This window comes from Rhea americana, unplaced genomic scaffold (assembly GCF_003343005.1).
Source record: "Rhea americana isolate MKP2758 unplaced genomic scaffold, rheAme1 scaffold_60, whole genome shotgun sequence".
Classification (NCBI taxonomy): Eukaryota; Metazoa; Chordata; class Aves; order Rheiformes; family Rheidae; genus Rhea; species Rhea americana.
The window spans coordinates 4,182,991-4,196,728 of NW_028186757.1; the positions used below are offsets into that span (position 1 = coordinate 4,182,991).

At 37.1% G+C, this 13,738-nt stretch overlaps 1 protein-coding gene across 1 annotated transcript in view; it reads right to left on the reverse strand.

Moving 5' to 3' along the window:
• Window positions 1–13,738, reverse strand: part of RAPGEF2 (Rap guanine nucleotide exchange factor 2) — a 149,052-nt gene that overhangs the window by 89,135 nt on the left and 46,179 nt on the right. The window contains exon 5 of the mRNA XM_085319887.1: window positions 1,257–1,332. Within this exon, the coding sequence (XP_085176013.1) occupies window positions 1,257–1,332 (76 nt within the window). The remainder of the gene's footprint in view (window positions 1–1,256; window positions 1,333–13,738) is intronic.

Sequence of the window (13,738 nt, forward strand, 5' to 3'; positions counted from 1 at the left end):
GGGGCATTTTGAGGTACCTTGGCCCAAGAGGGTCCAGAGGGTATCTGTCAGACCAGAAATTTTCTTCTGGTATCCTTTGCTTAGTCACCTTCTTTCTCTATTTTACATCATTTTTTCTTATAACTTGTCAAAGTAGTAGTGCGAGAGAGACACATCCACCAACTAAACTGTGTAACTCAGGAGAACAAGTTTGCAACAATAAACTCTTTCCTGAACTTATGATTAGAGATAAATTACAGCAAGTGGCCAGACAACTCCCGGAGGCATGGAAATAGGGCGACRTAATAGGCCAGTACTGAAGAGCTGCTCCTTCACAAAATAAAATTATAGAAGGCTTTAGGAGCAAGGAGAAAAGGAYTGACATTTCTCACTTTATCTTCTATGTTTCATATGACTGAATTACCCTCATAAAATAATTTTCTTAGTACAATGGGAAATGTCACCAAACATCTGACAGAAAAATATAACATTACACAAGCTGCTATCTTCTTACAGTGAAATCATAAAGCACTTAGCACTGGCAAAATCCTGCCTGCCTTCACAACAAGTTAAAATGCTGCTTTTTTTTAATTAACTTTAAACAATGAATAATTTCTCTCTTTGACAAGTTCAATGTGACAGGCTATATTTGAACTAATATCTATATATGGCTTAGGTAAGTGTCACACCTGTATTGTGAAATTATTACTATCTCAGTGACAGAGCAAACAAATGTTTAGYCCCTTGATGGTGCGTTTGTTCTCATGATGCACTCTGAGGTATCAGCTGAAAACTCTTGTGAACTTCTGAACCCTCAGAGATGATGCTATTTGACCACTGGACTACAGCAAACCTCTACTTTTAACCAGGAAAGTTGATAGAACTTCAAACTGCTTGTTAAAATCTCAAACTGCTGAAAGTAAACTTAATTCAAACAAACATTAAACTAACTTGAGATTAATACTTTAAAACATCTTTGCTTAACTATAATGGGAAAGCAGCCGCACTTAAAACCCTGTTCCACTATTCTGTTTAGGTAAGCAAGGTTTACTCTTTTGTAAGAAAATTGTGAAAGTAAATTTAATTTAACAATGTAAATCACTTAAACAAGGCAAATATGCATGCAGGAAAAGGCAAGAAAGTTACATATGACATGTAGATTTATAAAAGCTCATGTACAAAAACCAGAAATCTCTTCAAATTACTGAAAGCTAGAGTGTGTAAAGTTCTAGTTAAAAAAAGAATGTTTGGAGGAAAATCAGAGGAAATACTCTTACCACAATCATTTCAGATGGCTCTAAAACAATGCATTCACAGCCACGCCTGAAGCTTCCTGCAGAACGCTTGCCAAAACTGGAAAGAACAAGGATACTTCAATCAGAACAGTAATCAGAGCTATAATACAATCTGTAAGCCATATTTACATTTTCTCCAGATACCGAAAAGCATATAAAAATATACATACCTCCACGCAATACAACAATTTCATGTAAATGTCCTCCTTCACATAACTGATAGCCAAGGATATCAACAGCTGTGAATTTTTTGAATTACGTAGTTTACTAACAGTATCTGCTAGATAATTCTACTGACACAAAAACAAGTGTCAATCAAACACCGACTAATTAAAATGCATGGCTGATTCTAAACTACATCAGAGACAGTTTAAACTAGTAACTATCTACTTCTGATGTTACAGCATTAAGTTACCTAAACTATCTGCATGACTAAGGAAGGCTAACTAACGTATCCGAGAAAAAAAATAAAAAGACTTATCAACTTCACTTAGCTCCTCTTTATATAAAAATACTGTACAAATAAAAAGCAAGTACGTTGAATGTAAGACTATGCCCAAATTGAACAGATGAGGACAAAAGGCCATTCTGCCTTTCATTACACAGCCCATCTTAGCACAGTAATTAAGCATGATAATCTTTTGCTTCCTATATGATAAAAGAGATCTATTATAGTTTCAATTTCTGTAAGTGCTTGCCTATATTAAATGAGTATATATGTCTGCAGTCTCAACTGCAAAGAATTCTAGAAATACAGCAGTAAAGGCACAGTGTAAAGAAACAGTACATAATTCAGTGAAATACAAGACCTTCCACCACTGGATCCTTSATCCTATGCCATCAGAGTGGAGTGTTAGAAAATCAACTGAAGTGCAGGGGAAGGTTGTTTTGTGGACGTTTTGGGGGACACAGACCTGCTGGGTTTATATTTAAATTTGCCGGCTCAACGCCAGACCTTGTCTGCCAGTGACAGGAAGGTGGAACAGAAGAYAGCCTGGCTGGAACTTCTGGGGTCCTCTCGTAGCCTACTGTAATAAAGCTGCTCTAAAATCTGCCAGAGGGGAAATACTATCCAGTCTTTCCCTTTCTTCCACCCAGCTCTGTGCAACAGACACGGGACACCTTCCTATTTGAAGCTCTCAGTGCATATAAATAGACAGATATGTTTTTTAATATAAAAAATAAGGATTTAAGAATAAAAGAGATAGGAGGGGAGGAGGTTTGAAGAATTTTAAAAGGCAAGTATTAAACAAGTTTTGGAAAAACAAAGACTCAGGAAGATTCTAAATTCTGAATTTTAACTAATTACCTAATGCACAGTCACAATGACACACCTAAGCTTTTTTAAAGTTATTTTTCACAAACACTCTATAAGCTTATTTTATAATGAGAAAACTGTAGAAGAGCAGTTATATGTAGATACACTGTTCAGAACAGTGTATCTAGCCAATTTATATCTATTCGTCTGTCCAGCCTGGGGATTAGTAGAAATGAACAGTTTAACTTGCTACCCCAAAGGCTAATCTCTTGACAAGGGCACTTTTATAGCTGAAAAAGAAGACAGTCAGATATTGAAAAGAAATGCCAGCTGTGCTTATTCATCAAAATAATAATCGTGTTTAATGGTACATGGGACTTCTACAATAGAAAAATTTTTACAGAATACTAAGCCTCTTGAAAAGAAACATTCAGTAGGAGGAAAAAAAATAGGATAGTCTCCCAACAAACCATGTATTTTCCTAGAGGCAAACACATGCTTCCTTCTACAGTTCAGCAAAAAAAAAAAAAAAAAAAAAAAAAAAAAAACACAGGGTGCTTTACTCTACAATCCTGAGTTTTATACAATTTGAACTACCTTAAAGATACCAGAAAATGCAACCATTAACTTGATTCATTAGGCCATTGAAAAAGTGACAAACTTATTTTCTTTGTCATTAACCTGATCCATAGACACCATTTTTCCTAAAAATCTCACAGTGGGGGGAGGGAGGGAGAGAATTATACCAATTCACTGATTGAAAAACATAACACTGTAAACACAATGGCAAGGAAGTCAACTTATTTGGTTGAAAACGCACGCAGAAATATTCCCTTGTTTCATGCAGATCCTCCTCCACTCATTGCTCACACACACTGTTTTTGGCCTASAATGAAATTTTACTGTATTTTTGTCAGCACATTTTCTAGCCTTCAAGTGATCAGCGATTTCAAGAGAAAACGCATATAATGCTTTTCCATCCCCATATTCCTGTTCTATTGYTATCTCTAAGCATCTTTAAACTTCTGCACTTTGATAATAACTGCTGCCATCCACAAGTTTCATGCATTAGCAAATATTGTTTAAAAAGTGTGTTGAAACGTGTTTTTGCTACTCTTTTCGAATTATTTTCTTGAATTTTAACCTTCAGCACAAAGGAACAGATAGTCAACAATTCTGTAAGACAGAGGGTATACACTGAATTAGTACATCAGTGATGAAATCCCTTATATCTGATCCCAGATAACGCACTAAGTCTCACAGCAATAACCACATCATTGCTGTATTGCTTAGACTCCTATGACAACATTAAATCTACCAGAGCAGACAGTACATCACATGTGTATTATCTTCGACCGAAGATCACAAGGCACTAAGGCTGTAAACAAACACTATGATCTTTATGAAGTATTATAGGCAAGAAGACAAGTAAATTAAGGCAAAAGAAAGTTAAATGACCTTTCAAGAGTTGATATGCCACATGAGCTAAACCTCCTGACTTTCAACCCGCTGCTGAAAATTCACCATCAGATAGTGAGGATGCCACATAACTAGTGACAAGTAGGAAACTCCTCCATGAGCTTCAGCCTCTTACAGACACTTCAGACACATCCAGCTCCAACAATTTCTGTTGATGCTTAYGCACAACCTGTTGCAGAAGGGATGTCTACACATGCAGTGTCACACAAATGTCTGTTATCATTCACCTTTGAATAACAACTGGATTCTTAGGGCATCCCCAAACTTGCTGTTTCAGTACAGAAGATTAACAAAGCTGGTAAGTTTTATTGGAATCAATTTGGCAAAGCTTTGTACAAAARCAAAAAACACCAAATATCAACTACAAAGAGGACTTCAACAACACACTCTCCTACTCAAAATCCCTAGTTGCCATATCCAGCCGCTAGGTAGACGAAGCCATCACCAAACAAGCTTGATTCACCTGAGCAAAACTAAGTTATTTAAAATACTAGCAAGCAGGAAAACGAAGCAAATACCAAAACACCTAGTGTAGCTCTTCACCAAGTTGATCAGAAAGTCCAAACTGTGAAGCCTTTTATAAATTACCAGGAAAGGAACTTTATATATGGGACCACAATCGCATAAAACTTTGATTTTCTAAATAATTTAGTAGATTTTCCTCCCTATCACAGGGCTCCATAAGCAGAGTTAAAAGTGGAGCCCTTAAACTGATTACAACCATTCAGCAGGTCACCTGGTTTCACCCAGTCCAGAAGTCTCCTGTGAATCTCAGGGAAAGTCAGGGAAAATCATTCAGAGCTGGTCAGGGCAGAGCTTCTCACACTGGCACTGAGCTCTGCCTCTTGGYCTTACAAATTCATTACATCATGGCACCACATATATGTAAGCTTAACAGCTTCCATCAGAGTAGGTAACCACACGGTTTTATATCTGAACTAAAAGGTTTTGCRACCTAGAATCCCTTGGAAAGTGAGGCAGCAGAACCATTTACCTGAGCTGTGAAGCTATGCAAACCTGGTTACTCCGCATCTGCACGCAAGCCRGGCTGGCGTGAGCAGTGCAACATATTGGGAAGAAAGAGTAGCAGCAGAGAAGGTCTCAGTGGAAGGGATTATCTTCATAACACCAGCTCTACTTTAGTAACCTTTTCTAGGTAGTGTTCCTTCCAAATTTTTGGATGCTTGGTCAGACTTGCCATAAAAAATGAGTAGTCAGATTTTTCACAAAATACGCAGTCTACTGGAGCACTGACTGGCTAAATGAAGGCAAGAGGTAGGAAGTCTTTACTATTTGATTTCAGTGAATATGAGATTCGACAAATTTATTCCTTCCCTTGTTGTAAGGTGAGATAAGACTGGGGATATATGATCCCACTAGAGTGCTTAAGGCAAACATTTCTGTGTTTAAAACATGGTACAGAATTCTCTGTAATGTACACTTCACATTTAGCCCTATCGCAAAATTCTTTTATCATTTCAATCAAAACTGTCTTAGTTACAAAGTCTTCTCTTCCTGCCTAAGCCTTTTTAAAAATTTTAACCCCTAAAAACAGCTCATTTGCAACTACTCCAAGCCAGCGATGCACACGAGAGAATCCCCACTTTGCAACTATTTTCTCTAAGTCATTGATATGCATGAGAATTTCAGACGAAGGGAGGCAATTTCAAGATATCTCTGTGATGATGGTGGTCAATATGGGATGTAGAGGTTATGATAGTAATTCAGATAGCCAGAAGGCAGCCTGGTAGGATACTACTGCTCCACCTAAATTCCCCAGAGAATTTTGCTCTCTAGCAGGTTTTCTAACACTTCTTTTCCTGCTACCACATAAGCTCAGACTTGAGGTTTCTTGAGGACTAAAGCTTCACAGATGCTCTCCTCAGTACGTGTGCTAGGGGCAATTTCCCTTTATATCACAGTCACTTTTATTCTCTCTAGAGCTACGAAGTGTATGCTGCGAATACAGACGTACCTAAAAACATTCTTAAACAAAACACTATTTTATTTGCAGAAATACACTTTACAGTAAATTTCTATATAGTCATTTTGAAAGTGAATGATTAAAAAAAGCAAAAAGAAATTCAACTCTTACAATGTTAGGTATTTTCCCCAYGCAACTGCTCCCTAACTATATTATTCCCCCAAACAATTAACAAAATAAGATCAACTTCCTACTTGAGTATTCAAACACCTTATTTCCAAATAAATTTATCAGTCCTAATAAAGCCTTCTTTTCTTTATGTTTAATAAAAGCAGGTATTTCAATCCACTTACACAACTTGTTTTGAAACTTGACTTTCATTCTCATGCATTCTAAAAATTGAGTTTATGTTAACTGTAGATGACAGCAAGGATTTATAGTTTTCTGCTCCATTCGTGTACCCTACCACTTACACATGCATCTTGTAACTCATTATATTCAAAGTACATATGCTTGGCTAAAACACAATCATGCTATAGAAAGAACAGACACATTAGAGATTACAGTGTGCTAGTTAATAAAAGACAAGTTTTAAGTGAAATCTAAGGGATTTCTGTGTTTCAAAAGTTTATATCGTAAGTTTTCATTTAAAAAGTCTTTACAATTATAGAACTACAATTAGCAGAAATACATATTAGTGGCTAATTAAAAAAAACAGAATGAGAATAATTAAGATCACTATCGGCATTTCTTCCCCTTCAAATTTATTAAATTTGCTAATAAAACAAAAGAAAAAAAAATCTGATGATTAACTGAAAGATCTAAAGCCACAAATAACGCATGAATTTTTAAAAGCACTCACATGTTTGGACGGCCAAAAGCTTTCAGCTACTGAAGGTGACTTGTTCTGCCTGCCTGTCCTTTCTACTATTATCATGCCACTGGAGGACAAAGTAGGTTTCTCCAGACATGACCCATCCATTTCCCCAGGTCCCCAGACATCCCCAAACACATACAGATGCTCTTTTCAAAGTTCTTGGAAAAGACGGCAGCTACTGAACACAGAACACCCTTATCAGCATTCAGTGCTGTCCCCTTGCCCTGGGCCTCCACATTCCTGTTTTCACGTCAGTCTAACTCCCAAACGGAAAGTTATTCCTCAGCACTGGAATGTAAATGCATTCATCAAAAGTGATGCAAAATCTGAAGAAAATTCCACTGACTACAAAAATCAAGAAAAGGACTCTAGGTCACAGGACACCCCCCCCCCCTTTTTTTTATACGTGCAACTCCCAAGATCAAGCCAAAAAACCCACAATTTCTCTGGTGACAAATATTTTAAAAAGATATACAAAACTTTAGAGTTTTCCTGTACCATGTAAGTTTATTTCTTTCAAAATTCATCACCATATATTAGCTTAAAGTAATAATTTACATATGAAATACAACTGGTAGTGGAACAAAGTACCACAAAGAAAGCTCCATAATGTATGCCCATCTATACAGTACATATTCTCCAGCATATTTGTAAGTGCAAAATACTGTAATAGATTTACATATTTATAAACGTGCTATTTATAAAGATGATGCTGGTCTAGACTAAAGTCTAATTAATTGGTAGTTCCTTTAAGCCCAAAAGCGCATGCTCCATTTAGAAATGTTCTAACTCAAAGAAAGATACAAGTAACATTCCTTTTCTGTTGCTGTTTCAAGTTTTTAAAAATTTCTATGGCACTTCTCTGCAAAAAAAACTAATTCCATATAAACTATTTCTTTTTTTTTTTTTTTTAATATTTCTACAAGACATTAAAACTGTAAGTGTACATTACCTCTACTACAAACATTTAAGTCAAAACTCTAGCACTCAAATACTTAAAAACTTGCTACCTTTTGAAGTTTTCAAATGGAACGTACAAAAAATGTCAAGGCTTTATGTTGCTGCTGTGCAATATTTGTCAGCCATGGCATCTAAGTATATATGGAGATTAAAATAAACATTTTCCCTCCCCTGTCCATTCCCCTTTCCTGAACCTAATCTTTCTTATTCGCAGACATATCCAAATAAATCTGTGAGCAGCTCCACTCCTCAGGCTTTTAAAGTATCCATAAATATATGTAAAACATACATAAATCGAATATCTCCAAACTATTTCTGTGAAAATTACACTACTCTAGCAGACACTACATTTTGAAGAATCACACAAAACTAAGATGAGATATAGAGGTTTTGCGTTAAGCATTTTCAGAACGTGAAGTTACATATGCTGAAATGATTTTCGCATTTGGGTAGCAGCCACACTGCAAGTGCTGTTACTGTCACTGCTACGTACACTCAGTGGCTCTCTCCTGTATTTGCTGTCTTCCTCCCACCGTTCATTTCCCAGACGCCGCGCAGCTCCGTCCTGCCCGCGGTTACTTGCGGCACGCGTTGCCTGGCGCTGCTTCCTCATACCAGCTCCCTGACCTCAGCCATGACCAACAGCTGCTTTGCATCAACTTCAACAACTATTCTCTGATGACACAGAAGCCAACACGAGCAGAATATCTGATCTCTGACACATCCCAAAGTCAAATCTTGATGTAATAGTCCACATTTAACTTACTCTTGACAAAGCCAAACCCTGGTAGATTTTAAGTCCCAAGGCAGACCAGTCATACCAAATTCCTGAATGAAGTATTACAGTGCAGGATTTATTTGATGTCTAGATGGAAAAAAAAAAATGAGGACTCCATTTTCTATCTGCCACTTATATCTAAGGGATTCAGGGAAGTTTCTCCTTTCTCCACATCTTGTTTTAATAAAGAACATCACTTCTGATTTTGATATGTCCAGATTAGAATTAAAAACATTAGCCACATCGTAATGGCTTATTCTAACCACGCTAGATTTAGCTGGCTGGCACACAAGTGTGCTGGGTAAGATGAAACCCAGACTGTTCCCCCACCCAACTCCCCCCTGCCAGGGATGAGGGGGGAAAAAAGTTATAATTCAGAAGAGCATACACATGCACAAGCCACCCTAGGGGAATGCTCAAGTGTTTTGAAGAAAACTAAATTTGGCATGGCCAATTTCTGACCCCTTGGATAAAAGACAGAGCACTTGGGGCGCGCGGCGCAGCTCTGCGGTGCCGATTACGTAACGCAGGAAAGGAGCAGCGGGGTTTCACGTGGGTACAGCTGCCCCCTAGAAGCTGTAAAAGCACAGACCTGTCAGCTAAAAGACAAAGCATCGTCAGCACATAATTTGACCTTCTGTGTAATGTAGGCTTCTCTGCTTAATTCCCACCCTTTAGTAAAAATAAGCAAGTAGGCAAAGGTATGATCCAAACCGCTCTTTGACTTAAAGGTGGTCTTCTGTGTATCAAATCAATAGATTCACTTGTGTTTTCTGTAATGTATTTAATTCTCACAAGGGTATTGTATTTTTTTTTGGGGGGGGGGGGGAAGCAAATAGCTGCTAAATAGAAATGCTTTTTAGCTTAAAGGAAAACTGATACATTGGCAACCGAAATATGAGTTGAAGAGGTATTTGCAGACCTGTCACTGGTTTCAAATCCTGGAGACATGAGCTCACTACATACCACGGATAAGGATGATTACATTATCCAGAGTCATATGATAGCTCAGATGTTTACTGTCTCAGATACTACAGATCAGGTAACAGCGAAGGGACTCGCTTGCAACATCACAGCTGAGTATGTGCCACCAAACAGTACTCTGGGAGACACATATACACACAGAGCCAAAAACTATGATCTGCAGATTGTTGCTTGATCTGGGAGACAAATTAACCAGCCACCTGCAGAAGAAAAATCATCTTATCAAGCTCTGAACCAAGGTGCTGCAGCACCCTGCTGCAAAGCAGGGAAGAACGGAGCAAGTCACTCAGAGCGCGCTCGAGAGCTAATCTGTCCATGCTAAAGGCACCTCAGTGTTACAGGATAAGCAAGTTTACAGGGTATTAACGCTTCAAATAATCACTGCTTACACTGTGCAGAAGTGAACTTGAACTCAAGCTTCAGCAAGAGTTCAAACATTTTTGTTAGCATCCTTAACACAGATGGCACATGACAGTACTTTACCTCCACAGCACCACTTACTACTCAGCGGTATTCCTCTATTTCACATGCAGCCACAACCCAGATCAGAGGTCCCATGCATCGGGTAAATTACAAACGACTACAGAAAATACTTCAAAAGAAGCACCTGAAAATCTGCAAGGAATAATTTGAAATTAGCTAGAATTTCATTAGCTGGGAGTTTATTCCCAGAAACATTCCTGTCAGTCAATCCCCAAAACATACCCTTTAGAATGATCTTAATATAATTTATTTTTTAGTACAGACTATTGCCTTTAGAAGTTTAGTTAATTTAAAATCCTGGACTGAATATACTAGTAAGTTACTGGTCTGAGTACAGCAGTGAATTTCTCTACATTTTTTTTGTGTGTGTAAGAAGAATTAAGGTTTTAAATTTGTTGCTTGTCACTGCAGCTTTCTATAGCATTACCTTAAAACTAAACAGAAAAATTGAAGAAGGAAAAAAAAAATCTATGACTTTGAAATTGCCTGTTGATGTGCTGTAAAATCCGAAAGTGTTTTGCTATTTTACTGCAACTGATGGTGAGCCAGCACCCAGGCCCTCCTCGGCAGCAGGTGGTCCTCGATGCCTTCCAGGCTGCAGCACTTAAGTACTAAGAGTTCTTTCTTCACAGCCTTCTCATACACTCTAACAAGAGAGAGGTTTATGACATTTTTCCATGAAATTCAAGAACTGTATTTATAAACTATACATAATACACACACACACATCTGGACAGAAGGAGTTAAGGCAATAACAATATTTTTAGCTTATTGCAGTAGTTCAACTTTGCAGTCTCCTAGAGCACCAAAAACTAGAAGCCAAGTGTACCTCACAAGGATACAGTTGACAAAAATTAACTTTAAATAATTTTTAATTAATTTTTGGCATTCTGTTATTTTAGAAAAATCTGTATATTAATAAGCTGTTTGAATAAAAACAGCTTTGCTTCGGCTTCATCTTAATGACATCAATGTTGCCATAGAGATTACTCTGACATCACAAGATCTGCATAATAGTCTCAAAGAATGAGAAGTATTGGAAAACATGACTTAAGAGGCAAGACCTTGTCTGAACATAGTTTGACTGACAGTGTTCACGAAATCCATTAAAACAGAGAAGTCTTTTTCTGACACGATACAAAGTCTTTAAATGTTCTATCTTAAAAGTTTCTTCTTAAAAATCTGAAAAACGCATAGTGAACTACTTTAATTCTGGTATAGATTTTCCTAATCAGATATCAGAAGCTGTCATTTAAAAAAATAGAAAAGGAATAACCTAACATCTCATCTGGGTTTTTGGTAGTAAAATAAGACCATTTTCCATCCTCACTTATATGCCTGATTCATTCAATACAACCAATTCATTCACATAGAGGGTCAAATACATGACGACCTCAGTAACTAGCTTCCATAAATCTTATTACTAAAATGCAGATACACTCAAGATATCCTTGTAATAAGTGTCCTACAACTGTAATTGAGTAAATCCACATCAATAACATAATAGTGATAATTTTATGCCAATTTAGATTATAATTCAGATTTACAGAAATAAATTAACTGTCCTTTACCATGTTGTACTATGTCTGGTCTACTAAGATTTATTTTTCAGAAATACTTGAAAGTTTTAGCATTACCAGAAAGCAAACTCTCAGACACTAAGTCTTCCAGAGTATTCAACAGTGCTTTAAGTCAAAAACATTATTTGTAGAAGTATTACAGTAGTAGAATCATAGTATTAATCAAAATAATACTTCCCACTTTCTGCTGTCCTGCAAATACATTAAAAAGTGAGGCAAAAAAGGGTTCTTAACACTCATACCCCAATCCTTGAATGCAGCTACAGACATCCTACAACACATTGTTCTTGGACTTCCATCAAAAGATTTCTTGGATTCTTTTTTTCTTTTTTTTTTAAAGAGAGCAAGAAAGAGAGAGGAAGGAATATTACATCATCTCTAATTTCAGGATTTAAAATGGATCTCTGCATGCTGCTCCATAGGCAACAGAAACTTCACGGCCCAGCTGAAGAGAGTGTTTCTCCAGGGTATCGTGCCTGCCTTTTACATCGCAGTTACGGCAGCATTATGGCTTTCTTGCTCTCCAGTACACTCTGTTCCCTCTCTTCCCATGGGTATGCTTTTCCCTCTCTGGTATTCTTTTTTTCTCCAGAGGACTGAGACTTTGTGCTATTTTTACACGTAGTTCATTTTGTTGTTCCTTTTGGGCAAGCAATGACCAGACAACCTGTCAGCTCATTCTGCTTGTAAACCTCGCCTAGAGACCCTGATAGCACAGAGAACAAACACCGTGGTCTTCCTTCCATCCTCAGCAGCTTTCACAAGTAACCACATTTTTGATATTTTGCAGGCTCGCACAAAAACTTAAACCTTTAAATACTAGTTATCGGAAGGAACAGCCTGGAGGATAGGTCACCCTATATACCAGCCATAATAACACTCATGAAAAAAAGCAACAGCTTCCTTCCGATAGATCTATTTAATTAGTAATGGCTAGCACGTAATAGTGAATACCCACGTATGAAAGGTGTCAGACTGAAAAACATTTACTATTTTTGTTATTACATAACAAATTTCCCCTCTTAGACTCTCTCAAAAAGCTCTTCCCTCAATTGTATACAAATCTTTTATTATCATTTCAGACAAGAGCTTTTTAATATTAAATCCAAGTCTGAAATTCTACAAAAGAAATACTATCATAAACTGAGACTGGTGGAAAATCAATGGATATCACATAATTACATCAGAGAGCAATAAAAGTAAGGTTGAACAATGTTTTCAAGATTGATCAGAAGCTGTTCTCAAATACTTTGAACTGCGACATGCTCCATTAGAATACTAGGATCAGAAATGTCTCTCAAACCAATGAGACATAATATAAGCAAAACTATCAAAGACAAGAATCAGCAATAAGACACAACATGCTCTATCATCCATTTCTTGACAAAGTTAAACTCTTATAGGCTTGATTCGTATTTGCAACAAAACTAAATTAAACTGTTCAGTAACTCTGTTTAGTGTTTCAGTGATTCACCGAAATTACAATTTATGTCCAATCCCTTAGACTCAAAACCCTAGATCTAAAGTTAGAAACATGTTACAAGGATCAAAATTGTGATTTTTTTCCCCCCCACAATTTATCATCACTGCTTGGTGAGCAATCATTACCAGTTAAAACATTAGTTAAACAGTTACATTTAAACCACTTTCATGCAATTCCTCTCTATATGGTCTTGTAATCGCTGGGGAATATAGATAGCAATACATAATTACAGTATATGAACTAGGTCACAGGTACACAGCTTCAAGATTTCACATACATTAATGGGTTTATGCAGACCTTTGTACAAAAAAAGCCAGGGCAACCACATAATGAAATCACTTTTAAACATCTAGAAGAGGGAAAAGAAAGCATTAAGCTCTTTAAACATGGTTTAGACAATCCATTCTCCTTAGCCCACATAAGTTTAAGATCAATTTGAAGACCTTCACACAGGTGAGGAAGTCCTCACCATGGTCCTTTCTTTCTCAACCGCTTTCTTGGGTGACTGCAAGGTGTCTTACATGCTGTGCCTACAGGATGCAGTTTGATTTATCTTTCCCGGTACAAATCTCTAATATCTTCCTCTTTGCTACAAAAAAAATTTCTTCCTGCCCACTGTCTAGAGCAGGCAACATACTGTCCCAAGGTATATCAGTTT